At 40.3% G+C, this 27503-nt stretch overlaps 1 protein-coding gene across 1 annotated transcript in view; it reads right to left on the bottom strand.

Annotated features, from left to right (window-relative positions):
- Window positions 1-27503, bottom strand: part of KIF13A (kinesin family member 13A) — a 187105-nt gene that overhangs the window by 43283 nt on the left and 116319 nt on the right. Inside the window, 9 exon segments of the mRNA XM_070515598.1 lie at window positions 1161-1327; window positions 1429-1515; window positions 7591-7721; window positions 10112-10246; window positions 11682-11792; window positions 14324-14536; window positions 14910-15021; window positions 24535-24647; window positions 25348-25482. Coding sequence (XP_070371699.1) covers window positions 1161-1327; window positions 1429-1515; window positions 7591-7721; window positions 10112-10246; window positions 11682-11792; window positions 14324-14536; window positions 14910-15021; window positions 24535-24647; window positions 25348-25482 — 1204 coding nt within the window.

Raw genomic sequence — 27503 nt, 5'->3', positions numbered from 1 at the left:
GAATCCCCAATTTGATATGCCAATGATCTGACTGATCTAGCCATGCTTAAGTTCTTTCCAGACAGGCTTCTTCATAGAGGAGAGTGGGAAAGTAGCTGTTTAAGGGAAGAACTCAACTGTGAAAACCAAAATGCTCTCCAAGTAACCCGTCAGGCAGAGGCTGCCCGATTAGGGCTTTCAGCATCCCAGAAAGTTCTCTTTTGATTCAAGTTAGGGATCCTTATGTATCTAAAGAGCAGAGGAATGGGAAAGTGAGGTTGGACAAACTCCGAAAACCAACTTTCTCAGGCGCTCCTGAATGCAGCCTCGACTTCATCCTTACAAAATAGTTCTAGTCCCAGAAATGCCACCATTGCCTGCTAACAGGGGAACTTTCCTCTCCTGCTTATAGTTCCCAGGCATTGAGCCAGCAGATTAGGGGACTTAGAGATGGGAATGGAAGGGGCAGACTGATAAAATAGCAAGCAAGGAAAGCATTTGGTGTGTGTTTTATTACATGCACATGTATATGAAGAGATACAGGACTTCCTTTTAGACACAGAGAGAAAGAACTTCAATATAAACATTGAAAACCTTCTGGAAAGAGGGATCTAGAAATAATGCTTTAAGGAGAACTTTTTAAAGATCTGAGATGGGTTGGACTGTAGGTCAAGCAAAAGAGCTTATAATGCACTTCATTTTAGCTATCATTTTTGTAAAAGCTACCTGGGCTTGTTAAATAAGTCTCTGTGAGGGTATAATTTCCAATTGAGTTTATGGTAAAACATTGTGCATTTCTCTCTCCATTAGATTCTATTTGAAATTCCTGAATTCACCTCTCCTGGGCATTTTCATACAGAAGGATTCAGGAACAACAGGCTCAGTAATGGGAAATTTGCTAAGGAATTCCATGACAATCATTCAGTACCCTAGGACCATGGAAATGTTACTACAACTAGCTTGGGAACAAGAGGTATCAAGAAAAGGACCATCCACTTCCTAGCCATGCCCAAGGGAGCAGACCCTGCCCTGGAATATTTTCATTAGCCCCTCACCGAGTCAGCAACTGTGTGTGTCCAAATTTCACAACGATACTTTTAAGTTCATACACACTTATCCTCATTGAAGGGCATGAGGTAAGGAACTGCCCAAGATGACAGAATCCTGAGTCAGGGCCTTACCATTACTATTCAGCGTTTTCATGATAACTTCCATCTGTGCAAATTCATAGTTATAGTCTGGTTCTGAGGAAGCTTCACTGGCGGCATCCAAGTCATGCTCTGGCGGGCCTGTTTCTCTCTCCAAGTCTTTCAACCAATCTCGCCGTTTCCTCTTAGGTAAATTAATTCTGTGGGAGATTTCACCATTAGAGAAAATCAAGTTGTTTTGCATTTAAATAGATAACAGAAAAAATGTATATGAAAGTATTAGTGAACACAAACTCGTTACCTAAAAAAGTGGTTATTTCCCCACAGGATTCTATCACCATGCCACAGCTGGGTAGTACTGCACACAAGGGCGCCATTTACACAGGACCTGAAGGAACACCGGGAAGATGTAAAGGTGAACAGCACAAAATCCAGCCCCAGCAGCCAAACTGCCAACTAGGGGAACTTTCTCTTAACAGATGTATCCTAACTAATACCTGAAGAAGGAATGGCAGAATTAGAAACACATGATCTAAGCAACGACGCTCAAGGGCTGCCAATATCCTCAAAGAGAGACAATCCAACATGATGCGCTCCTAGAGGAGACAGACAACACCACCTATGGAATGTTCTTGTCAAAATTTGAGCTGCATCTAATCAAGCGTCTATCTCTAAATACCACTTTAGGAAATATAGAGGGCAGTGGAAGATGCTAAATGCTGTCATGGTATATAATGAACAAAATACTGACTATAGGAAACTATAGGACCCACATCTAGGAATCTTCAACAAATGAAATGCAAGGATAAGGGGGCTAGAAATGAGATCCCATAGACTAAAAGAGACCTAAGAGACATAACAACCAATGACAAGGGTTGAATTTTATTTAGATACTGATTTCGAGAAACAGCTGAAAAGAACATTTATGAGACAACTGAGGAAATTTAGACACTGACTGGATATACGATGATTAGTAAGGAATCTGTTAATTATTTTAGGCGTGATGGTACTGAAGCTATGTTTAAGAATATTTGTGTTTTAGAGATATGAACAGATATTTATGGATGTAAAGTTATAATATCTGGAATCTGCTTTAAAATAATCCAGAGGGGAGGGAGGAGGAGATATGGAGAGCATATATGTAAAACAAAATTGTCTATGTGGTGTTCGTTTTTGAAGCTGGATGATGGATATGCAGGGGATTGTTATACTAGTCTTTATACTTTTATAAGTTTGAAATTTTCCATAATAAAGACTTAGGGAAAACATAAAAGAATACCAGGTTTAAATCCGAAATAGCTACCAAAACAAACTGTAAAAATAAAACAAACGGGTGTGGTGAGGGAGACAACTCTGACAGTCTTTGTTATATTGTATCCATCACACCATAAATGATGAGCACCGTGTCTCTGGGTTTCTGTTGGGTTCTGTGAGTCTTGGACTTATCTGAACCAAATCTTCAAGGGGCAGCTCTGCCCAGTGCCATTTGGTGATGGTCTTTCAACACTGCAGTTTTCCTTACATTGCAACTCTGCTACAGCTTGCTGGCTATCAAGGGACTGTGAGGCCAGTAGCCCAAGTAATCCACTGCAAAAGATTTCGTAGGGTTTCCTGCTTATTAGATTTCATCAACTGATCCTTTGACACAATTAAAGAACAGTCACTGTGATGTCTTTTTGGGGAAGAGGAAAAGTTCTCCAGAACTTTTAGTCCTGATAATTTTAGTCTTCATAGAAATATTTCTTTTACCTGAAAAAGAGGTTTTGTTGAGCCAGCCTGATGGCCTAGCAGTTAAAGTTTGCTGTGCTCTGCTTCGGTGGCCTGGGTTTGGTTCTTGGGCATGGAACCACACTACTTGTCTATCAGTAGCCATACTGTGGTGGTGGTTCACATGCAAGAACCAGAAGAACTTAAAACTATACACTATTATGTACTGGGAATTTAGGGGAGAAAAAGGAAGAAAAAAGGAGGAAGATGGCAACAGATGTTAGCTTAGGGTGAATCTTCCCTTGCGAAAAAAAAAAACAGGTTTTGTTGGTATTTAAAAACAAAATATTAGGACAAAGAATTCATTAATAGCTAATTAATTAGAGTTTAATTTGCTAAACGACTATTATGTGAAGTTTCATGGAGAAAAATAATGAATATTATTTTGAGTTTTACTTTTTCAGTAAGTTACTTTTTTCATGTAGTCTCTTTATCTGGTTCCTAATCTTTACAGGACTCGAAAGCTCAGAGTTATGGAGTATGTAGAACACATGTATGAAAACGATCACTCCTTGTTAGCAATCTTTCAGGTCTGGTGGCTAAGTTTTTATTATTAAAAATACCCTGGAAATACCATCTGAAATGTTTTTGATCTGTCACACATAAACATCATAAAACTTTGGTGTGTATATTTTACACTAACACGTTCCCTTTATTCTTGCCAATCAGTGACTCTCAATATTCTAACTCAAGCTTCAAAAGTCTGTGTTCCATCTGTTTGGAACTATGGACTGATTTATTCATCTGCAAAATGGAAAAAAGAGATCAGAATATATATGTATATGGATGTCTGTATATATGTATATGTATATACATGTGTATATATATCTATGTATACATATACACATATTTTTGCCAAAAGGATGATTAAAAGTTTTATACAATCCTATCTCTTCTACGTAAAAAAATTCATTAGTCACTTTTTACAAAAAAAAAAATTGACTATTTTTATTAAAGTATCTAAAAAGCCCTCCAGAAATTCTAGGAATAGCACTATGATCAATAATAGAAATATGTCACCCAGTGTCCTTTATTATTTTAAACTTTGAATTATAATTTAAAAAAAATTCAGTTCCTCATTCTCACTAGCCATATTTCAATGCTCAATAGTACTGTCTTGCTCCCAGCTACTAAAATGATCCTAGCAGATATAGAACCTTTACATTATCTCACAAAGTTGTATTGGTCAGTGTTATTATAGAATAAAACTAAAAACAGTTCCAGAACAAACCAGAGAGGAATACAATAAGCTTTGCCTCCCGTACTTATTGCTAATTTTTGTGATAATGTGTATCTTTAGAGGAGCCCCCCCATGTAGGTGTACACACATACACACACTCCTAAATACATATATAAACAGATCACTTTGCTGTTTACAGTATGCTTTTATTACAGTAACATAAAAAAGGAAAAAGTTATGGCAACTGCCTGGCTTGATAATTTACCCAAGCCAAGAAATTAGCATAAAAAGTAATTTCTAGTTGGACACATGCCTGGGGTACTTGGAATAAGCAAATGCAAAACCCCTTTGCAGGAATTTATGTTCCCTCACCCAGGCCAAAAGACTCCTACAGATAAACTCCTGCTGAAAATGAGCACACCTAAGAAATCACGAACTGCTTTAGGAAACAAAGTTATCAGCAGACACAACAAACAGCTGGATTGAAGCCCCAACAACTTCAGAGAACGGAATTTTCAAATAAAGACAATAAAATAAGTAAAAATAAAATTATTAAAGGCACACAATGGTGTAAAAACAAGACTCTACCAATAGAGTCTAGGCATACCTAAAAAAGAACTTCCTGAACTTCTACAGTGAGAAGTAGAGAGAGGTGGGTAAGATGGGTGAAGAGGGTCAAAAAGCACAAACTTCCAGGTACAAAATAAATAAGACACAAGGATTTAATGTACAGCATGGCAACTACAGCTAATAATACTATATTACATTATTTGAAAGTTGCTAAGAGAGCAGATCTTAAAAGTTCTCATCATAAGGAAAAAAATTCTGTAACTATGTGGGGTGAGGGATGTTAATTAGACTCAGTGTGGTGATCATTTGCAATGTGTACAGATATCAAGTCATTATGCTGTACACCTGAAACTAATATAATGTTATGTCAACTATACCTGAAGTAAGTAAATAAATAACATGAGAAACAATATCACATGTTAACTTTGTTCTTAAACATCCCCATTTAACGTGTCAACTTTGGCTGTTGTTATGTTCCTTGGCAATTCAACAAAGTGACTGAAATGGAAAAAAAATAGAGACACTGAAATTAAAAACTCAACAGAATGGTTAAGCAGTAGGTAAGACATGACTAAAGGAAGAATTAGTGAACCTGAGGATAGATGTGATGAAATAATGACTGTCTCCTAACCCCATGTCTCTCTCTTGCTATGTTCTCAACTCTATTTCCATCTTCACAACCAAGATTCTTGGCCCACTTCCTAATCTCCCATCTCTCTTCTTCATATTTTTCCTCCCATACCCACAACCAAATGGTATGTAAACATACCCAAGGTTGCTAGTGTCTCCCTAATTGCTATGTCTAATAAAAGCTTTTTTTTTTTTTTTTAAGATTTTATTTTTTTCCTTTTTCTCCCCAAAGCCCCCAGGTACATAGTTGTGTATTCTTCGTTGTGGGTTTTCTAGTTGTGGCATATGGGACGCTGCCTCAGCGTGGTCCGATGAGCAGTGCCATGTCCGCGCCCAGGATTCGAACTAATGAAACACTGGGCCGCCTGCAGCGGAGCGCGCGAACTTAACCACTCGGCCATGGGGCCAGCCCCTCTAATAAAAGCTTTTTAACTTCTATTTTAACCTCTTCTTCCTTAAAATTTTCTCTTCCCTTGGCATCCATTACTGTACCCTGCTGTTACCTCTATTGCTTCTCTGGCTCCCTTGTCTCAGCCTCCTTCATGGACCATTGTTAAAACATCCCTAAAACACCAGTTTAATCCTTCCACTACACTCCAGACCCACTTTCAAGACAGGCCACACTGATAATGCCCAATTCTATATCTTCAGTGTAGCTCTACAGCCCTATATCCAACGTCCAACTGATATCTCCATGTCAGTATACCAAAGACACTTTAAATTCAAAGTATCTCAAACTGAACTCATCACCACTCACTGCCTATCATCCTCCAAACCCATTCCTCCTCGTGTATTCCTTATTTTGGTTTAGCAGCACCACTGTTTAACTAGTTTCCCAAGACAGAAACCTGTAATCATTGCTGACTTCTTTTCCTTTACTAATTGACACCCCATTCTGTCCCTAAGCACATCACTATGCTTTGCTGACTTTCAAATAATTCACAAATACATTGTGTTCTTCGCCTCTACTGCCGCTTGCTGTGTTCCCATATCAACATCATAATAAATATCCTAACTGATCCCCCTGCCTCCAGTCTTGTAACCTCTATCCCCACGCTCCATAGAGATCAGATTTGCAGGTTATAAAGATCACTTTAGAAGGAGCACTTGTCTTCCTGTGTAATAATTGTTGTTTTTATACGTTCTCTTCCATCAGGCTTTGCGTTCCTATATTTGGGCATTTCCAGAACAGAGCCTGGAGCAAATTACACTGGATGAATGGACCACCACCCTGGAAATGGACCTGGAATGGACCACCTCTTCCAGGAAAGGAAGAGATTGGGCAAGGAGGGGAAGGAAGAAGAGTAGAATTAAAAAAACCCATGGAATTGGAATTGGGTATGAGGAAATTTGCTGATTAAAATCATTTTTAGATATAGTGCTAGAAGAGAATATAATCAAATCATTTGTACACTTGAAATATATATAATTTTGTCAATTATATCTCAGTAAAGCTGGGAAAAAAAGAAAGAGTAAGAAAAAAAAAATCCAGAGCTTCTAACATAGGGGGATACAGAATAAGGCTAAAGATTATTTGAACCTGGAATAAGAAAAAATCAGGGAACAGTATCATTTCACCATTAAATATCTTAACAATTATATCACTATAACACAAGACCTACAAACTTTCATGAATCATGCATGCTATTACTGTTATTCTAAGTTTTTCATGACTTAGAAATTTATAAGGCAGATATTAACAGAATTTGAAATGAATGTAAAGTTTTCTTCATAAAAATGAGTGTTCTGAATGACAATGTTTGTGTGTTGATGAATATTGTTATAGGACTTCATTTAAACTTTATACCTGATTATTAAATACTTTAAGAGATTTTTAACAGAAGTTAAAAAGCAAATATATTATCCTGTCAATTCTCAAATTTTTACATATTATAGCCTTGTTTAGGAACTTTTCGTAGAGTGGAATTATCTGATTAACTGGGTTTTACACAATACAGTACACTGAGTAAGAACAACTAACTTTACTTAATATTTATGTGTCAGGGACTCAGCTGAGTGATTTGTAAGTTTTGTTTACTGTTAGCCCCACTTACTATGTGAGAAAACTGAAGTTTAGATTAAAAAAAAAGTATCTTATCCAAAATCACCCTGCCAGTCAAGGTAGAATCAGCCCACCCCAAAGGTGGTGCTCCTAAATGCTGCTCTCCTGCTCTCTACAATCGGGAAGTAGATCCCCCGGGACCCAGCGTAGCCTTAATTTTGCTATAACTGAAGCAAGCAGACCGAAAGCGGCAGTCTTCTCCTTCTGAAAATCAGGCACACAAGGAATGCTAAGGAGCCGTTTGCTCTTCTTACCTTGCATTTTCTTTCGGAGTAAGAGTGACATCTCCATCGGATGCAATGTCAATCTCACAGTGCTCAGGCTGAATTCCTATTCCGAAGAGCTGGATGTCCTGGGAGGTATCTGCACCCACCCTGGTATGGTCCTAGAAACAGTTTATTAAAGAAAGAAAAAACCCACACTTACAAGTAACTCATAAAAATTTATCACAATCAAAGAATAATCCAACAACATACGCACGACAATATTAAGTGAATCAGATAGGAGATGTGAGATATTTGGAGTATTGTAAGTCAAAGCTCACCATAACACACTAAATTTTAAGAAATGTTTAAACATTACAAAAAAAACCCCACAAAACTCCGATCAACAGTTATTAGATACTGTTTTAACATACAAGCAAACTGGACCTGACAGAATGCCTTGAGCTCCCATTCTGACTCGATCACTTAATATTTATGTGACCACAGGTAAGCCATTTCACTCTCTGAGTCTCAGTTTCTTTCTCTGCAAAACCAGGACAAGATGATCTATTTGATCTCCTCAACTTGACAGTGAAAGTGCTTTGAAAACAGCTATATAAATTCAAGAACCACTAAAAGCAGTTTCATGCAAAGTCATATTTTCAAACATATAACTTCTAAAATGCTAAAAATAGTGAGTTTCTAATGCCAATATTACATAGTGTACTGAAGCCTCTGGGTCATGTGATGTACAGATGAGTGTGATTTTAAGGACCTCAAACCCCAGACGTATGAGGACTGTGACTCAGTCTACCGCGAGTCCCCTTTGTTTTCCCTATTACACTAAAAATCATTTAATCACTGTGATAATAATACTTCCCTATTCAACAGAGACAGTGTAAGGCTTGGTCTTTCAAAATTAAGATTTCAGAAATGATTCCTTACTCCTTAATCATTTCCTAAATGAACAGATCTTAAGTCTGTGAGCGGACTCTCAACAAGTCAGGGGCTACGGTGCCATATTTATATCTCTGGGAAAAGTGAATAAAGAGGACAGAAGACTGAGCCTCCTTGCTTCACTTCTAGCTTACTCTCCATTGCATTTTGTATATTCACTAGGCAGATCAGAATCCTTAACAAGGAGCCTATCTAACCTTTCACAACTGGGTAATACCTTTGCATTTAGAAATTTAGGTGTATGGACAGTGGATATAAGCTGGCTTCAAGTCCCCAGGTCCCCAATCCAGGACAGTTATTTAAATACTATGACATGTATTTATACACTACCATAACTCAGAAATTGTGTGTGTATGATTAAAAATGCCCTGATGGTCAGCTGAGTGCCCTACGTCGGCCGGGGTGCCTCACATCAATGTCAGTCAGGTGTTCTATTTCAAAGAGAAGTCTTACTTCTCACAATAAAATAAGCCAGGATTTCTAAAAATGTGGTCTGAGAACCACTGGGGTCTCTGAGAAACTTTCGAGAAGCTCATGAGGTCAAAACAACTTTAATAAAAATACTAGGGTGTTATTTGCCTTTGCTCTCTCATTTTACCACAAGTGTACAGCGGGGTTTTCCACAGGCTACAGGATGTGTGATGAAGTTGTTGCTCTGAAGATTTAATGGACAGTATGCTTAAACAAGATTGTCTTTTTGTGTTTCTTTTGGTGGGGAAGATTGTTGCTGAGCTAACGTCTGTGCCAATCTTCCTCTACTTTGTACATGGGACACTACCACAGCATGGCTTGATGAGCAGTGTGTAGGTCCACTCCCAGGATTTGAACCTGCAAACCTGGGGCTGCTGAATTGGAGCACACCCACCACTATGCCACTGGGCCAGCCTCAAGTGTATGTTTAAATGTTCTCAGTTTTAGGATCTAATACAGTAAATATAGACAGATATAACCCAGATACACAAAAGTTCTTTGGAGTCCTTGATACTTATTTAAGCAATGTAAATAGACCCTGAGGCTAGAAAGTTTGAGAACCACTGCAATAAGCTATCCAACGTGGTCAGTGGCGTACACTGAAGCCAAAGAGCCAAATCCAAAAGGCCACATCCCATCTCCACACTTGAAGGGTGATTATAGGACCAAAAGTTATTTCCTGAGGATGAAGGTTTAGAAGGGATGGACATGGGAGAACCCAAGCTGTCTAATCTACCACTAGGGTCTGCTTTAGGCTTGTGCTGATCTTGAGATCTCCTTAAAATTACTCAGAAGCATAAGGAGGACTCTCCAGAGCTTCTCAGGCTCTTTGTGGCTGAATCCAGAGATTCTCAGAATCCTGGTCGCATAGCCAGGGATCACACGGACACCCTCAGTTGCCTCCTCGTGCCCCACAGATGCCTCCACTCACAGGAAGTCTGCCCCAACTGCACAGCCCTAGGATAACACAAAATAGCTAGTTTTCACTCTCGATGGTAACCAGACTGTACTATCAATACTCTTACTGCCCATGAGGGCTAAGCTGGATACAAAAAGCAAAATCATGGAGACAGGTACCCAGATTCACTTGGGAGTAGTCCATGAATGAATCAGGATTGCACTATCTATTTATATACTCTCTTACCTTTAAATAATAAACTAGAAGTTCGTTGAGAGCAGGGTCTGCATTCAGGTTGACTAAGTAGCACTTGTCGTCTCCCACCTTGATACCAGATGTCTCCAGGGAAATGCCCATACTTTCAAGTTGCCGTTGCCTCTCCTGTGCACCCAAACACAAAAGCAGGGAACTCTATTTGTTGTTCTATTCATAAAATGTATCCATGGAAAGTTTAAGTCACTATTTCTGGGGACAATGCCAATGAAATGACACATTCTACTCAGCTCAACCAAGTTTACTGAGAGTCTAAAATCTGTGACATCGGGTGTCAGTGTTACAGGGGCACCAGGGTTAACCAGACGCATCTTGCCTTTAGGGGCTAACAGTCTAGTAGAGGGGGTACGACCACCTAACTGTGGCACGGGAGAGGAACAACATGCTGCGGGGCTTCAAAGGAGGGAGAGCATGATGGGTTAAGAGACCAGGACAGACTTCAGGAAGAGAATACATTTGAGATGATTCTTCAAGCATAAGGAGAATTTCAACAGGAAGAAATGGGGGAGTTGCAAGATCAAGGCAGGGCGTTCTAGGGGAAGGGCATAGGAAAGCACAGTAGAGACTGTGGGCATACTGGATGATTTCAGGTGCCAAAAACTCCTAGTAAATGTGGGAAAGAAGTGAGAGATGGGGCTGGAAGAGCAGGTTGGGTCCCTGTTGCAGAGGGCCTTGAATTCATTCATTTATTCAAGAAATATTCATCTATTAGGTACTGATCTAGGGCTGGGAATACAACAGCAAACAAAACAAAGTTCCTTCTTTCATGAAAACTTATATTCCGTTGGGGAAAGACAGACCGACATAAAAACAGACAAGTAAAATATAGAATTTCCAATGATGCTAAGTGCTAGGAAGAAACATGAAGCAATCTAAGAGGGATAGGAAGTTACAGGGGATGCGCATGCGCGTGCATGTGTGTGAAAGATATCTACAAGAAACATATAAGCAGAAGGCAAAACTAGGTCCCAGTCATTGCTTTCAAACTACTTGATTGGGATGGTCCAATATTTATAAGTGGTCAACGGGATTAAAATGTTAATGAAATTTGTAGTGTAGAGATTCATAATTCACACACACACTCACAAATACATGCAGAATTAGCCCTTGATTTATATTTTATCTTATGTAAAGTTCATACAGCATTTTCTAACAAGCCCAAAGTATCAAATACATGGAAAAAACTATGATGTGCTGCTGTGTGTATGTTACAAATTCTCTGCCAATCAGGTAGCCACATGCTTTGCCAGATGATCTAAAATCACAAAACAGATTTTTATTCAAATATGAAAAGCAGGAAATATTAAAGATACTTCCTGTACCATGCCTGTTCAAATTCAATGCTCTCCAACACTTAGCAAATATATAGACCAAATTCTAGTTGTCAAAGGACACTAAGTTAGTGTCTAAAACTGATCTTTGCAGTCGCTAGTTGAGCAGAAAGAGGTTCCCAAAATACTTTTTGAGGATGACAAATGACTATACAAAAAAGACAGCAAATGAAAAAGAATCACAACATTTTAGGCCTAAATTATCAAGCTACCTGTGCAATTTCTTCTGTTTTCCTCAGCTTCTCTTCCCAAGTCACTGTTAGTTCTTTTATCAGCTTTTCAGACTCTTCCAGCTTCTCTTTTAGTTCAGGGGCCTTCATAGCCTTCAAAATGAAACCAGAGCTATCTGATTTTCTAATTTTTTTCACCACTGTAAACAAGACAATCACTTACTGTCCTTCTTAAGCAGTTATCAACAGTCTATTGGAAGCAATTAAGTTGCACACTGTCAGGATGGGTTTTAGACCTTTATTAATCAAATGAAATATAAGAATAAATGATGGCTACTATTTAAAGGAGAAAAAGAAATACTAGTGCCCTGAATTAAGTTGATACAAATCATTACAGAGTAATTTTATCCATCATACTTAAATTTCACATTTAAAGACCTAAAAGATGCTAAAGTTCATCCTCAAAATAGAAAAGTAGGAAAAAAGGTTACTTAAGCAGATTTCTTTTTCTTATCGAAAAATAAGATCTTATTGACAGAGACCAACGCACATTACCAAGAAACACATTCCAGTTATATTAACCTACCAGAAAAGGTGAAGATTCTTCTCATTTATTTTAAAATTTGAATCTGGGTCCTTTAAACTACTTTCCTTTTTATGGTAATAAACTTAGCTTATTTATTACTCTCTTGGAAGCAGGATAGCTGGTTAAAAGAGCAGTAATTTCCCTCTGAGTGTGCTCAGTGAGGATAACTGAAGGGTCTAAATTCAGATATATGTAGCTTAAAAAATCTGGGGAGGCCTTTACTTGGCAATGATATGCTTGATATCCTATAGTAACATGAGCCTCTACAGAGTATAACCTTATGAACAAGAAAGATGGTAGAGGGGCTGGCCTGGTGGCGTGGTGGTGAAGTTCACGTGCTCTGCTTCAGTGGCCCAGGGTTCACTACACACACACTGCTCATCAAGCCATGTTGTGGTGGCATCCCACATAGAAGAACTAGAGGGACTTACAACTAGGATATACAACTATGTACTTGGGCTTTGGGAAGGAGAGGGAAAAAAAAAAAAGGAGGAAGATTGGCAACAGATATTGGCTCAGGGCCAATCTTCCTCACCCCCCCCCCCCCAAAAAAAAAGCATGCCTTATAAAAAAAAAGGAAAGATGGTAGAGTTTGGATAAGAAGCTGGAGGGGTGATGATCTGGAAGTTAGCTGAGTATGCCTGAGTCTCACAGTGTTCACAGAGCCTGAGAGTGACAGTGCTGGGTACAGGAGACACACACGGAAATTCTAGATGAACCTGCTGTGGCCCCTCTTCTCTTTCCTTTGGCCATCTGCCTAGATTATATGTTCACAGTGGAAACGCAGATTCAGAGATGAGGAAAGAAAGAAATCATCACCTATAAACATATTCCAGAACTGTTAAGACTTTCCTTCTAGGATCATGACTCTCTTCAAAGTTTATTAGCATTTTATTTTTCAGGTGTTTTGCTGCCCTTCTTGGCATCAATAAAAAAACTATGCTTGATGCACTGAATAATGATTATAATGATGATAACAAAAATAGCAACATTTACTGACCACTTATGATGTGCAAGGCATTGTGCTAAGTGCTTTCCAGGATCAATGTTGTACTAGGGGTTAGGGATGAAAAAAATTAATAAAAAGCTTCCTGAACTAAAGGAGCCCACAGCCCAGAAGAAGAGAAAGACATGTAAACAGTTGTAACGCAACTGCCATGATCATCAGTGGAGTATTCAGATCTCCGCCTTTGACTCCGACTCCGTTTTGTCTGTTCTAATCTCCTGTTGATTACTTATTACTTTTTGATGAGATAAGCTGATAGATAAAAAGTATTTAAACAGTGCCTGGTACACCACCAGTGCTCAACAGATAATGACTATTACCATTTCCCCCCCCACCACACACTTAATATTCTCCCAACAAAAGCGGGGTCAGAAGAGAGTGGTATGAAGGAATGTGAACTTAGCCTTCAGTACACCCAAGTCCTGGCATGTGGAAGCACTTGACTTAATGTAAGGCACTTAACCTTCATCTCAGTCCCATTATGTATGTCCAGTGAGACAGTGCCCCACCCAGTAACCTGCATAAAGCAACAGCTACTTGGAAAAGGGTATGATTACTAAAGTCTGAGTAAAGCCAAAGAAAGATGGTAACAATGCAAAATTCCTGATTTTATTTCCTGCCAGGGTCTGATATATACGAAAAAATAAAAAGAGAATTCTGAATTATTGCTAATGTTTAAATATCCTTGATCATGCCATCTTCCACGACGTAAAGAGGAGGTGACACACAACTAATTAACCTGAAAACTGCAAGGCTCTTTGGGAATATAGTCTGCAACGTTAATAAAAACAAGACACTTCATTCTTAGGATTTCACACTGGAAGAGATCTGTGCTCAAGGACCAATTGATTTACTGAAGCAAACCATTAGGCAGTAGCAGCAATTCTCTCTTAATTGTCTGCTTCCTCATCTTAAGTTCCTAGGACAGAAGTCTTGCATCACTCATGTTGTCTGCACAAAGCTTGGCAGATGCCAATCAACACAGAAATGTTCAACCACACCTAGAAGACCGAGGACTGCAAGCAAGCACGTCCTCACCACTCAGAGACCACAAGGGAACTTCCAAAACAGGGAGCACCAGGCTGATTTTACCTCAGCCTGCGAGAGCTGCTCTCGCAGTTTCTCTACTTCCTCCCGCAGTTCTCGGATGACTTTTGCATTGGGATCCTCATTCACGATGGCATGGTTAACGATCCTTTTGGCTCGATCGGCATATCGTAATGTGGAGAGGGTCTCTTCATAGTTGTCTGCTGCTGGGCTAATGGTGGCTATCATGGAGGTCTGGCTGTTGCCCCCCAAATTGTCCTGCAAAATATTTCAAATAGCATCTTAGGAAACGAGGCTCATTCTGCACGCAACACATATGAAGAAAGCAGTGTAGGTATGATATTCTCTGTGAAGAAAATGTGATGTGGAGGTGGGTTTGTATTTCACAAATAATTCCATGACAAGATGAAATGTGGTCTCTCTATATTCACAACAATGAATAATACCTGTCGAACAGCATCTTAATGGGAAAAAAGAGAATAGAAACCAGTTTTCATTTTGTATTCCCAGGAATTAGAATAACAGTATGGTTAAGAGTTTGCTGTATATTCAGTTAGCTTTGCACATGCCTTTCAGTTGTCACCTCTGAAACAGCCAATCTTTAGCTGGAAACAGCAGAACAATGAATTACCTTAAGAAGCCAAGTGAGGACTGAATCTCGATAAGGCACAAATTTGTTTTTGCCCTTGCCAGCTGCCTGGTCAGCCAGTGATGAGATAACTAATCCCAAGGTGGTAAGTGATCTGCCAAGGGAAAAATTTAAAAATCAGCTTTATGGAATATTTTGTTTTCATAAAATAATAATCCTTCTAGGTAATAAGTATAAAATATGTAGAATAAGGCTCTACAGTTGATATAATCAAGACTACATTACTTTGTCAAGAAGCTGAGAGAAAGAAAAACAAAAACTCCGTTAATTTAAAAGAATTTAGCATCCCTATAAGAATCTGTTCTCTTCAATCACAGCACCCGTGAAACATATATTTCAGAACCTAGAAACCTACATTTAAAAGATTACACTGGAGAATTTTAATTTACTCCAAATATTATGTTAAAAGTCTGAACCATTTATTTACTCTTTGGGTCTAATGTGGACCATTCAGCCTCTGACTTTGTTTCCCAGAATAACCAAGTAACTTGGAGACCCCTCTTCCATTACACATTACAAGGTACATCCTGTTCATCAGCTTAAAGCTGGCAAGTTTATTTCAATGTAGAGTTATTACAGTTGTACAAAAACAAAGAACTACCCAAGCAGAGGACGGCATATGGCCACTGTTTCAACCCCTGCTACACGAAGCAGCACTGAAATCATCTGAGCGCTGGTTAGAAACCTACAATCTCGGAAGCCTCCCCAGGCCTACTGAATCAGAGCCAGTTAAAGGTACCTCCAGGTGATACATGGGCATACTAAATTTTGAGACGCCCTGGTTGAACGATATCCAAAATGGTAAACACTTTTAGTTGTCTAGACCCATGATTCTCAAAATGGGGTGCTGGGACCAGCAGCATCAGCATCACTTGGGACCTTGTTAGAAATGCACATTCTCAGGCCCCACCTCAGACTTACTTAATTAGACACTTACAGTGGGACCCAGCAATCTGTGATTTAACAAGCCATCCAGGTGATTCTGACGCAGGCCAGAGTTTGAGAAGCACTGGCCTACGCTAATGAGCCTTCCCTGGTGGTTAATAGATGTTCTCTGCACCTGGCAAAAAGAGCGCCGTAGAAACAACAGATTTGTGGTATTGAGGGATGAAGCACATCCTCTTGTGTCAGTTAAGCCCTAATTGGTCTTCTAAAAGGAAATCAACTGGATCCCAATTTTAGCAGCCAGAAAAGAGCAGCCTCAAGAGATCTCACAGGATTGCAAAGAAAGTTACATGATACCACAAAGAGAACATGCTTTCTAAATAGTTTTAAAAAATCAAATGTTACTACTTAATATATGAAAACAAGGAAGGGCATAAATCAGCAAGGAACCAGAGGTTAGCAAGCGCAAGACTAGATAGCTTTCTAATGTTAGCAGATTTCCATTAAATGAGTTGAAAGGAAAGAAAGCATATTTCCCACAAAACAAAATTCCCCAACAATGAGTCACTGAAAAGTTATTGAAATACAAAGCAAATTGAAGAGGCAGAAAATGAATGAGAATTTTCAAAACAGCCATTACTACAAAGTGACATAAATATGTATTGTAATTGACAGATTTAAAAGTTAAACAAATCCAAGAGAAATGAAAACATATGTCCACACAAAAACCTGTACAAGAATTTTCATAGCAGCATATTCACAATAACTGAAATGTAGAATCAACCCAAATGTCCATCAAATGATGGAGGGAATGAATAAAATGTGGTACGCCCCCACTGTGGAATATTAGTTGGCCAAAAAGAGTAATGAAGTTCTAATGCATGCTATAACATGGATGAACCTTGAAAAATTGTGCTAAGTGAAAGAAGCCAAACATGAAAGGCCACTGTCCAGGGCTGAATAGTGTCCCCCAAAATTCATGCTCACTAGAACCTCAGAATGTGACCTTATTTGGAAATAGGATCCCTGCAGATGTAACTAGTTAAGATGAGATCATATTGGCTTAGGGAGGGCTCTAACCAGTGACTCGTGTCCTTGTAAGAAGGCCACGTGAAGACACACAGGGAGAACACCATGTGAAGATGGAGACAGAGACTGGAGTGATGCATCTACAAGCCAAGGAATGCCAGCAACCACCAACAGCTAGGAGAGATGCATGGAATACATTTTCCCTTGAGTCCTAAAGAAAGAATAAACCCCAATGATTCCTTGATTCTGGACTTCTGACCTCCAGAACTGTAAGAAAATAAATTTCTGTTCTTTCAAGCAACCCAGTTTGTGGTAATCTGCCACCAAAACACTAGGAAAATAATATAGCACAGATTATTTGATTTCATTTATATGAAATATCCAGAATAGGCAAATCTATATATAGAGACAGAGGTAGTGGTTGCCTAGGGCAGAGGGTAGGGTAAATGGGAAATGACTTGGACACATGGTTTCTTTTGGGGGGTGATGAAAAAACGTTTTAAAATTAGATTGTGGTGATGGTTGCACAACTTTGAATATAATAAAGCTACTGAATTATACACTTTAAAATGGTAAACTACATAGCATGTGAATTATTTCTCAATACAGCTGTTTAAAAAAAATTCAGCAAGTTCCAGTCACTCCTCCCAAAGGTAACAATTTTAAGAAAGAAAATTGCATGCGATACGTAAGAAATAGAGGAAAGTAGGAGTTTGATATAAGGCACAAACACATTTCTGCTTTAATATAAAATATAGGGCATTTTTCACATTTTGCAACTATTGAAATAAAATTTTCAGGGGCCAGCCCTGTGGCCGAGTGGTCAAGTTCGAACACTCCACTTTGGCGGCCCTGGTTTTGCTGGTTTGGATTCTGGGCGTGGACACAGCACTGCTCGTCAGACCATGCTGAGGGGTGTCCCACATGGTACAACCAGAGGCACTCGCAACTAGAATATATAACTATATATTAGAGGGCTTTGGAGAGAAAAAAAAAAAGATTGGCAACAGTTGTGAGCTCAGGTGCCCATCTTTAAAAAAAAAAAATTTCAATTGGAAACAATTCTTTAAACGATCCTAGATTTTTGTTACCCAAATGAAGCAGAAATTCACAGAAACTATAAAGAGCTCAGTGACTCAAAAGTCAATATTAGCAACTATAAAGTTAACAGGGGTCCTTCATATGAAAACATGTTTTGGGGTTGTCATGGATTTTTCACTGAGACAAGATTTTACCCTGTCTTATGGCAACTACTTATATTTTCTAATTTGACAGTGCAAGGGGTAAAAAGGGTAAGTTTCTGGTCCTCTTAAACAATGACACATAAAATCAAATTAGTGCTTTGAGAGAAAATGGAAAAAGGTGACAGAGTGCTGTGACTGTTCACTGTTGGATGTGCACTCTGTGAGCCCAGTACAGCACGTGTCAGACTAAGCAGAGGGGTGGAGCTGGACGGAAATGGTTATACGACTCCAGTTTCTGTGTGTACTTTGCCCTATAACTTATTCAGTTAGAGAAGCTTATCATTAGCAGCAGCCACACCCTTTTACTTAATGCGCACACATTCAAAACAAGAACTTATCTAAACCTGTTAGGGTCCCCTTGGAACAAAAAGGAACGAATTGCAGGGTGACTGGGACTCCATGATAAGTGAGACATAACCAGGTCACCCAGAAGGACTCCATGCCATCCCTCCCTTCTAGGTTCCACTCAGAAGCAATGATCCAGGGGCTTCTAGATTCCTAAAAACTGTCTGAAAGTTCAACGTGTGAAAATTGAACAATAATAGGATTACAAATGTCAATGAGAATTTTATGCCCAGGGAGCTTAACAATATCATAAAATCACCAATTATGGATCCTGCTGGCACTGTCTTCTCATGCTGGAGGCAAATGGGCAGCTCACAGGCATCCAGAACAGGGTGGGAGGGGTTTTGGGGGGTTTTTTTTGGCCAATTTTAGAGGCTGAAAAAGTTATTCCAGGAATCTTTCTAATTCTACCAAAGTGCTACTCCTTCCTCGAACCTACTGGAGGTAGAGATGGTGAGGAAGCTCCTACCACAAGCTCTTGGGCTGGGGTGGGGAGAAGGATGGGAGGGCTTGACTGGAGAGGAAGGAAGTTAGGCTAGGGGATAACATTTATAAACAGGTAGCCATGCTTTAAGATTGAAATTTTCAAAAATCGACCTATTTATAACAATGGAGAATTTGGATCAAAAAGAAAGAAAACTTGGGAGGATGAAAAACAAAATAAAAGCTGCTTCAATAAACACAATCAATGAGAAGAAGATAGGCATAATTCAACCTTTTTTTTTTTTTTTTTTGCTTTTCTGCACCTTCCTCCAAACTACACAGCTTCCCTTGAAACCCTAACCACCAGATTCCTTCCCTTAGGAGTGGATATGATGTGATGTGAGTGATTTGTACTCTCTAGGATGGATTTCAAATATATTATTTTTCCTAATTTTCCAATGATCTTTTTCTAAGATCGTTAGTACTTATTAAACTTTATTAAGCTGTATATGTATTTGTCTACCTCTTTTTATATTGTGATCACCTTGAGGGCAGTGACCATTGTAGGCTATACACATTCTTCCATGCAATTACTGTGCCTGGACTGCAGAAAGCACTCAGTAAGTATCTGCCGAGTGAGACTGAGTCTAGAATACACTGAAGAACAGAACACAGACCTCTTTCTAAAAAGGACTAATTCAATAATGGTTTTAGTCCACTCTGTGGATGCTGGCCCAATATCTATTTTCCTCTTCTTATTTGCTAACAGAACCCTGGTTTTAGTAGGAAGCACATGTCCGGCTAAAAACTCCATTTCCCAGAGTCCTCTGCAGCTCAGGGAAGTCATGAAACACAGAGATGAGATGTAGGGAGACAGGACGGGGAGGGGCTTCCAAGAAAGCTATTGTCCTCCTGACAGAAAAGGTACATATTCAGCTGACAGAAGCCAGTGGTCCTTTGCCTTCCTCCTTTCCCCTTCTTGTTTGGAACACAGATATGGACACAATGCCTGGAATGGTAGAGCCATCTTGAGGACATGGGGACAACACACACACACACTAAGGTTAGTAGGGCTGTGTGCCTGACAGCTTTTCTGAGATGCTGTACCAGTCTCTGGACTTCTTGAGTGGGGACAATGAACACATCATTTGGTTGTCACTGTAGCTGGTTTCTGTTGCTTACAGCAGAATGCAACCCTTGGCTTTTAAAGAATCAGTTGAGAGATGATGAAGCTAGCGGACCTGAATTTAGTATGCTTCCCCAGTAAGTCCTCACTCTTAACAGTAAAGGAGAAATGCAAAGAATATGTGAGGCACAATATGAGGAAAGGGCAGTACCATCACATGACAGGAGAGGAAAAAACCTGTTCAGCCTACAGTACAGGCCTCATTTCCATTCACCACCCGTCTTCCAGTGGCTGATGCAAATCATTAAACTCAAATAATGTTCACCTAACGAGTATCATCCCCAGTCTCATTTCCATTTCAGTTGCTGTGTTGTAATAAAAAAGTATATACTAACATTTCCCAAAATAGGTTCTTCTGAACATTTGTTCTGGAGATTTAACATATGTTATACCTAGAATTCTGTCATCAAATAAGTTCAGGGAATGATAAAGTTACATGGGACTCATTACTGCAGGACTTCTCAGAGCTTTGAGCACTGTGACCTGCCAAAGGAAGGTTTATAAGTAGGGTTTCTCAAAATTATTTGTCAGGGATGCCTTTCTTCCCAGAGCCACTTGAGGAACTAGTATTTCACAAAAATGCTTTGGGAAACACTGAGGTAAACAATGTCACATGCCCCCAAAGATACAGCTACTGCATCAAAAGGAACAGATTTTTGCCCTGTCCTCCGTGGGTCTCTCATGTTAGATGCAAAGACATTTATTCAGGGTTTTTTCCACACATGTGGACCCTGCAATGTACAAGTGGTAAATTAACAAGGACCCCTGCCCGCCCTTGAATGATGGACAGAAGCAGGCCATTTTTATTCTGCCTAGGTACAAGTGCATGTTTGGTTATTCAGGCAGTACCCATATTTAAGTGAGGTTTCTGAGAGGAAATGAACAAGAGTCACGGAAAGCACTTAAGGAGAAAAAAAGGGAGGACTGAGTCACATGAAACATTAGAAACATTAAGCTTATAAGTTATTATAACCTGAATTACACGACAGAATCCTAGGAGTAACATACTTTAAGTCCCTAGGACGAGTGTTCAGTAGCACCCACTTATTTCAATTAGAAATGTTTAGTATATACTTTATTATTAACCACGGTAATTGAAATGGAAATGAGACTGCGAATGATACTCGTTAGATGAACACTGTTCGCATTTAACGATTGGCCACTGCTGAGAATAAAATGGAACTGCTTTCAATGACATTCCTAGGGGTAAGAGAGTGTTCCCTGATCTGAGTTCTCACAGAAGCTGAACCAGCCAGCCTCCAGCAGCAGAGAAGGGCTTCCTCATCCCACTCTCAGTAGACAGGTGGAGCGGCAGACTGACTTTCCAGAGGTGTTCCCCCGTGAAGACGGTCTACAGACGACCTCTACCTCCAAGCCCTGACCAGGCCATGGCGGTGCAGCCACACAGTGCCTTAGCTCTCCAAATGGAGGAATAATGTGTGCTTTAAAGCTCTTAAGAGCTTAAGGAGAGATGAAGCCCCTAAATCCACAGCCCATTAAGCAGGCACTAATGTCTGTGTGAAGTCCCTGACAGGTCTGCTTAAGAGGATTATTAATGTTCCATCAAAGGAAGCCCAAATAGGAGGCCGAGAGGAAGCTTATGAAACATGTTAGAGATTTCTTTAATTTTAGCACTCAACTGGGCACTGATTTTAAGGCTTAAAAAGCCATTTGTGGAACTATCAGGCAGCAGTGTCAACTTACTGTTTATTTTACCTTGTTAGTTCACACTTACATAGAGCTTCCTATGTGCTAGGCACTGTTCTAAGCACTTTACAAACAGTAACTAATTTAATCCCCATAACAGCTCTACCCATAGGGTTGTTTCCTCATCCACATTTTACAGCTGAGGAAACTGAGACACAGAAAGTTCACGCAGGTAGTTTCTGTAACTAAGAAACTCCAGTATCTCCTCTAGGAAGCCCTCCCTTGAAGCTCCCAGCTGTGCCGTCACTGTGTTCCCACCGCACCCTGTGTATAAGCTTCTATGTCACAATGTATTCATGCCACGCCTCCAAAGGTCTTCCTTCCCCACTGCACCTTGAACTTCCCAAGGCCAGGGTCTCATCTTACTCATCCCTCTGGTCTTCTGCTTAGTCAGCGTTCAACAACATATTTTCTAAGTGGATCAAAAAAAACGCAGGTCCATCTCTCTTATCTGAAATCCTTGGTACCACATGTGTCTCGAAATTCAGAATATTTTGGATTTTAGGAAGTTCAGTGCATACACTACTCATGACCTCCAGTGGACTCTGGGACAGCACCCCACAGTAATATATATAAACATTTCTACAGCTAAACTTATAAAAGGTCACACTAAATGAGAAAGTAAAGACTATAAATGTAGGTAAAGACTAGAGATAGCCTCATGAGAGTTCAAGGGAGGGTTTACCAACAAGTGAGCTGTGAAGAAAAAGAATAAAGCACTTGGGGGGCCGGCTCCGTGGCCGAGTGGTTAAGTTTGCACGCTCCGCTGCGGCGGCCCGGGGTTCAGATCCTGGGCGCGGACATGGCACTGCTCGTCAGGCCATGTTGAGGCAGCGTCCCACATCCCACAACTAGAAGGACTTGCAACTAAGATATACAACTATGTACAGGGGGGACTTGGGGAGATAAAGCAGGAAAAAAACAGATTGGCAACACTTGTTAGCCCAGGAGCCAATTTTGAGAAGAAAGCACTTGGTTTACAGAGCGTTTGGATTTTGGAATCCCAGGTAAGGGGTCGTGGGCCTCTTATCTCTATGAAGGTCTCTAAGACAGTTGTGCAGACCTCTGGCACCGTCTTAGAGCTCTGTGATCTTAGACACATTATTTGACCGCTCTCTGCTTTGGTTTCCTCACCTGTCAAATGGGGATAATAGACCCATCTTACAGTGCCGATGTGAGGATCAGGTGACTTACTACATACAGAGCTTTCAGAATAGTGCCTGGCACGTAGCAAGAGGTCAATAAAAGTTAGGGGTCCTTACACACCAAGGCCAGCCACTCTCTAAATTCCCACAAATTCACAGCACAGAATTTCCAGCGTTTCCCACAAGCCCAGCCAGTGGGCCATGGGCTGGCACGGTTTAGCACCAGTAAACAAATCTGCAGGAGGGGTGAGAATCTTTTCTTTGGTACCTGCTCCCTCATATTCCCAATTTCTGCTCCCTCACCCTGGTTCTTGAGTGCATTTCGGAAGGCAGGAAAGCTGTAGTGCCAGCCTGGGCTCCTACAATGCTTTGTCATGAATTATAGCAAAATCCTTTGTTGTGAGAGCGGGAGACAGGATGCCTGGAAGATTAACTCCTTAGAGCAGTGGCCTGTGCAGTGAGTGAGGCTGTGGCCATCTGATAGAGGGGACAATATTTTACTTCTAATTTTAAACTTTTGTATATTAAAATTATAATGTGCTAATATCATTTTAAAATGCAAGCTGCACCATGTTCCTGAAGATATTACCTCTTGTCATCTTCTGTCCTAAACAGAATCCCAAGTTATTACGTCTCAACAGGAAAATATTACAAGTACAAACTAAACTACTTTCTGCTGAATTTGGAATAATGACAATTATGCTGTTTATACAGATTATAAAAATAATAGCTACAACCATTAATATTTATTCAGTCCATACTACGTGCCAGGCATTGTTCTAAGCACATTATGAGCATTTAATCCCAAACAGTTCTATGAAGTAGGTAATATTATTATCCTCATTTTACAGATGAGAAAAATGAAGCACAGAGAGGTGAAATCTCATGTCCATGACACATGTACAGCTAGTAAGTGGTGGAGGCAGGAGTAAGTCTGGGCCCTCTGGCTTGAGTGCACACTCTTAAATGCAAACCCTGCTCCTGCTCATGCTGGAAAGTGGAGAGACTTGCTTTTCCATATCAAGCACTCCTGGGGATACCACATTTCTGCAAAGAACAAGAAGCTCATTTGTCTGGGCCTTTGCTACACTCTCCACGTGAAATGCCTCCATCTCCTTTGCCTACCTGGCAAACTCCTACACATCCTGCACCACTCTGCTCTCTTTCAGCCTTCACTGCATCACTGGGCACACTATAGGCACTCAAGGCCGAGTGAGATTTCAGTATGGCACCTATTCAATAACTGTTCAATTTATTTGATGTATTGATGCTTAAACAGTATTAGCCTTACAAAAGGATTCAAAGCAGATTTTCTTTTCCGAGTAAGCTCCTCCAGTTAATTTAAGATATGATTTGATTTACAAACGTGTGATTTGTACTCACCTACCACACTATATGCTATGGTGCATGAAGTGTTTGTACAATGTTTGAGCAGGGCTGCACCACGTAGCTTGACTTAAATAAACCTCATGCATCTCAATAGGGGCAGGCTGTTGTTTTTCTTCAACCCAGTTGACTAAAGCTATGCAGACTCTGCACATCTGTGATCAGAACCATCTGACCCCTTATAACGCGACAAGTCCCCCCACACACACAAGAATGCAGGCTCCAGTGTAACTCTGGAATTGCACCAGCCACCTTACTTGTTAATGTTGCTGCCTTCTTTCAGTCGCTCTCCAGCAGCTCCTGTCTTAGACACTCTTTCACTACCCGCCAGGTCTACCAAGCTGACCTTACTGACTTTCTCTCCTGAGTTCTGGTTGTAGGAAACAAGAGAGAAACAACACACATGAATGCAAAAACCACACAGATAACCACATGTACATCAGCACTACAAGTGACAGTAACCTGAGTAGCAATCCTTCTACAACAAGGCAAACTTCTCGAGAAGATTTTAAACAACAACGAGAGTTATTTGGATTAGCAATTTCATCATCAAAATTTGAACTGGTGTGGCAAAGGAGCATTTTACTTTGCAGCTGGGAGGCAAGTACATGCGACTTTCCAGAACATAGTCAGAAAGCTGGAGATTTTATGTGTCTATGAGGAAATACTAAGACATGAGGATTCCTGCACATTCAGGTCAAATTCCTCTTCTTTTACAAAAGTGCTCTTTAGGTGAACTGTTGTGGTTTCCTCTTTAATGTCCCTTTCACGACTGTGCGGTAGACTCAGTTGTTTTTAGGAGAATTTCAGTACGAAGGGATACATATTAAAAGCTGTATGGTGACATCATCACACTCTTTAGGGAGTCGACACAAGAACACCAATTTTTAAAGAAAAGTTATACATAAAGGAAGACCTAATAAATTAAATAATTTAAGCAAAGTAGCTCATCTAGTAAGTAGAAGAGTGGGCATAAAATTCTCAGCAACTGAATCCAAGCATGAAACCCTCCGCCCATGCAGGTGTCTTGAGTTCTTTTACGCCCCTAAAGGTTCCACCCAATCCCTCACCCCAGACTGCAGGTCATAGAGCGTCTGTGTGATTATGATGTTGAACACGGCATGGGAGCGGCTACTTTCTTCATTCATGTTGGTTGCAGCTACCGTCCGAGACTTATTTCCCTCAGACATCAGTGACTCAATATCCTAGAGGCAAAGCATAAGGAAAGAATTACAAGCATAAAACACAAGAACACGGTCCTGCCCACCAGGGGTACGTATTCATTATGATCCCTCTGATGCCTTCGTCACCACCCCTCCATAAAAACCTCCCTGCCTCTCCTCCATTGAGCTTGGTTTGAGCTTCCCTCAGTGCTTTCTAGTGTATGAGATGTTTATTCCGTTCTCTCCATCCCACAATTGTCTTCTTTCTCTGTTAAGTACCTGTTTTTGCCTTTGCAAGTTCCTAGGGCAGAAAAGAGCTAATATTTATTGAGCACTGCAGATCCTCAATAATGGCACTTACCTAATTTTATTCTAACTCTCCTGCCGTGCTTAACAACACTGTATAGCTATCTACTGCTTGCTTATTTGCCTTCCTCCTCCAACACCATGACTCTCTAAGAACATGGGATTTTCCTTATTCATCTTTGTACACCTGTCTTAGAACACCTGGAACCTATGGGCTCTTATACAACATTTGATGAAGGAAGCTTATAATAGAAGTATTTCCCTGATTTCACACTCAAGGACACTGAAGTTCATGGAAGTGAAATAACTTTCCCCACATCGAGTAAGAGGCAGAGCTGGGACGCAAATCACAAGCTCCCTAGCTCTCAGTAATAAGTGACAGGATGAAATGGACACTGACCCCAACCACACTGCTCTACGAACCTGGCACTTTAGCAAATGTGCTGACTCAGCACCTTTATGCCAGAGAAGTCTCCATTCATTTCAGAATTTCCATGTGTCTAAAGTGACGACTGCACTCTGATGTGAGCAATACTAAAAACGTCTTCCTTTAAACATCTAGAGAGTTACCTCATAGACTAATTTGAGTCCTACTGAGTCTGAGGTGATGACGGGACAGCCACAACACAGAGAGAGCCAACTAAGTATAGGGATGGATTCACCCATTCTTTCATCGGCATTCTTCAGCAACAGACAGCAGTTTGTTTTATGAGATTTCCAAAGCAATGACAATAAAAATAAGGGCAAAGCATCGAGTCAGGACATAAGAAGGCATAAAAATCAAGGAGTAGGAAAAGGAAACAGGTCAGCCAATGGAGGAGCCGTTCAGAAAAATAAAACAACCAGAAGAGCAAAAAGTAATGGAAATTGGGGGCTAGGGGAGCAGCCTGGGGGAGCAGCAGTTAAGTTCACATGTTCCGCTTCAGTGGCCCAGGGTTTCCCGGTTCGGATCCCGGGTGCAGACCTATGCACTGCTTGTCAGACCATGCTGTGGTAGGTGTCCCACATGAAATAGAGGAAGATGGGCATGGATGTTAGCTCAGAGCCAGTCTTCCTCAGAAAAAAAGAGGATTGGTGGCAGATGTTAGCTCAGTGCTGATCTTCCTCAAAAAAAAAAAAAAAATTGGGGGCTGGCCCCTTGGCTGAGTGGTTAAGTTCATGTGTTCCAGCTCTGGGGTTCACTGGTTTAGATCCTGGGCACCAACACAGCACTGCTCGTCAAGCCATGCTGTGGCGTCATCCCACATACAAGAACTAGAACAACTTACAACTAGGATATACAACTATGTGCTGGGTCTTTGGGGAGGGAAAAAAAAGAGGAAGATCAGCAACAGATGTTAGCTCAGGGCCAATCCTCCTCACCAAAAACCAAAAAGCATACCTTAAAGAAAAAGTAATGGGAACTAAGGCAGGAAATCCTATCAAAGAGAAGGGGTTGAATTAACTACCAAATACTGTTCACATTTGTCCAGATTTGTCAACAAGGACATCACTGGCAACCCAAGGGAGAGCAGTTTCAACAGAGTGGTATTAGTGAAAATATTCAGCAACTGCAAAACCTCTCAGCCTCTCTGTACAGCCACACTGTAAAATTTTCACAATAAAGTAGGTTGCAAAGTGTGATTAAAAGCCCTTTCTTTCTGTTTGGGGGTGTTGATACTGGGTTTCTGAGATCATGAATGGTATCAATATGCTATAAAGTACTTGGATAAAAATATATTCAACAGTATTTACACATTTTAGTTTACTGCCAGTTT

This window comes from Equus asinus, chromosome 8 (assembly GCF_041296235.1).
Source record: "Equus asinus isolate D_3611 breed Donkey chromosome 8, EquAss-T2T_v2, whole genome shotgun sequence".
NCBI lineage: Eukaryota > Metazoa > Chordata > Mammalia > Perissodactyla > Equidae > Equus > Equus asinus.
The sequence above is the reverse complement of the archived record's forward strand: the minus strand, read 5'-3'. Positions and strand labels throughout refer to the sequence as shown.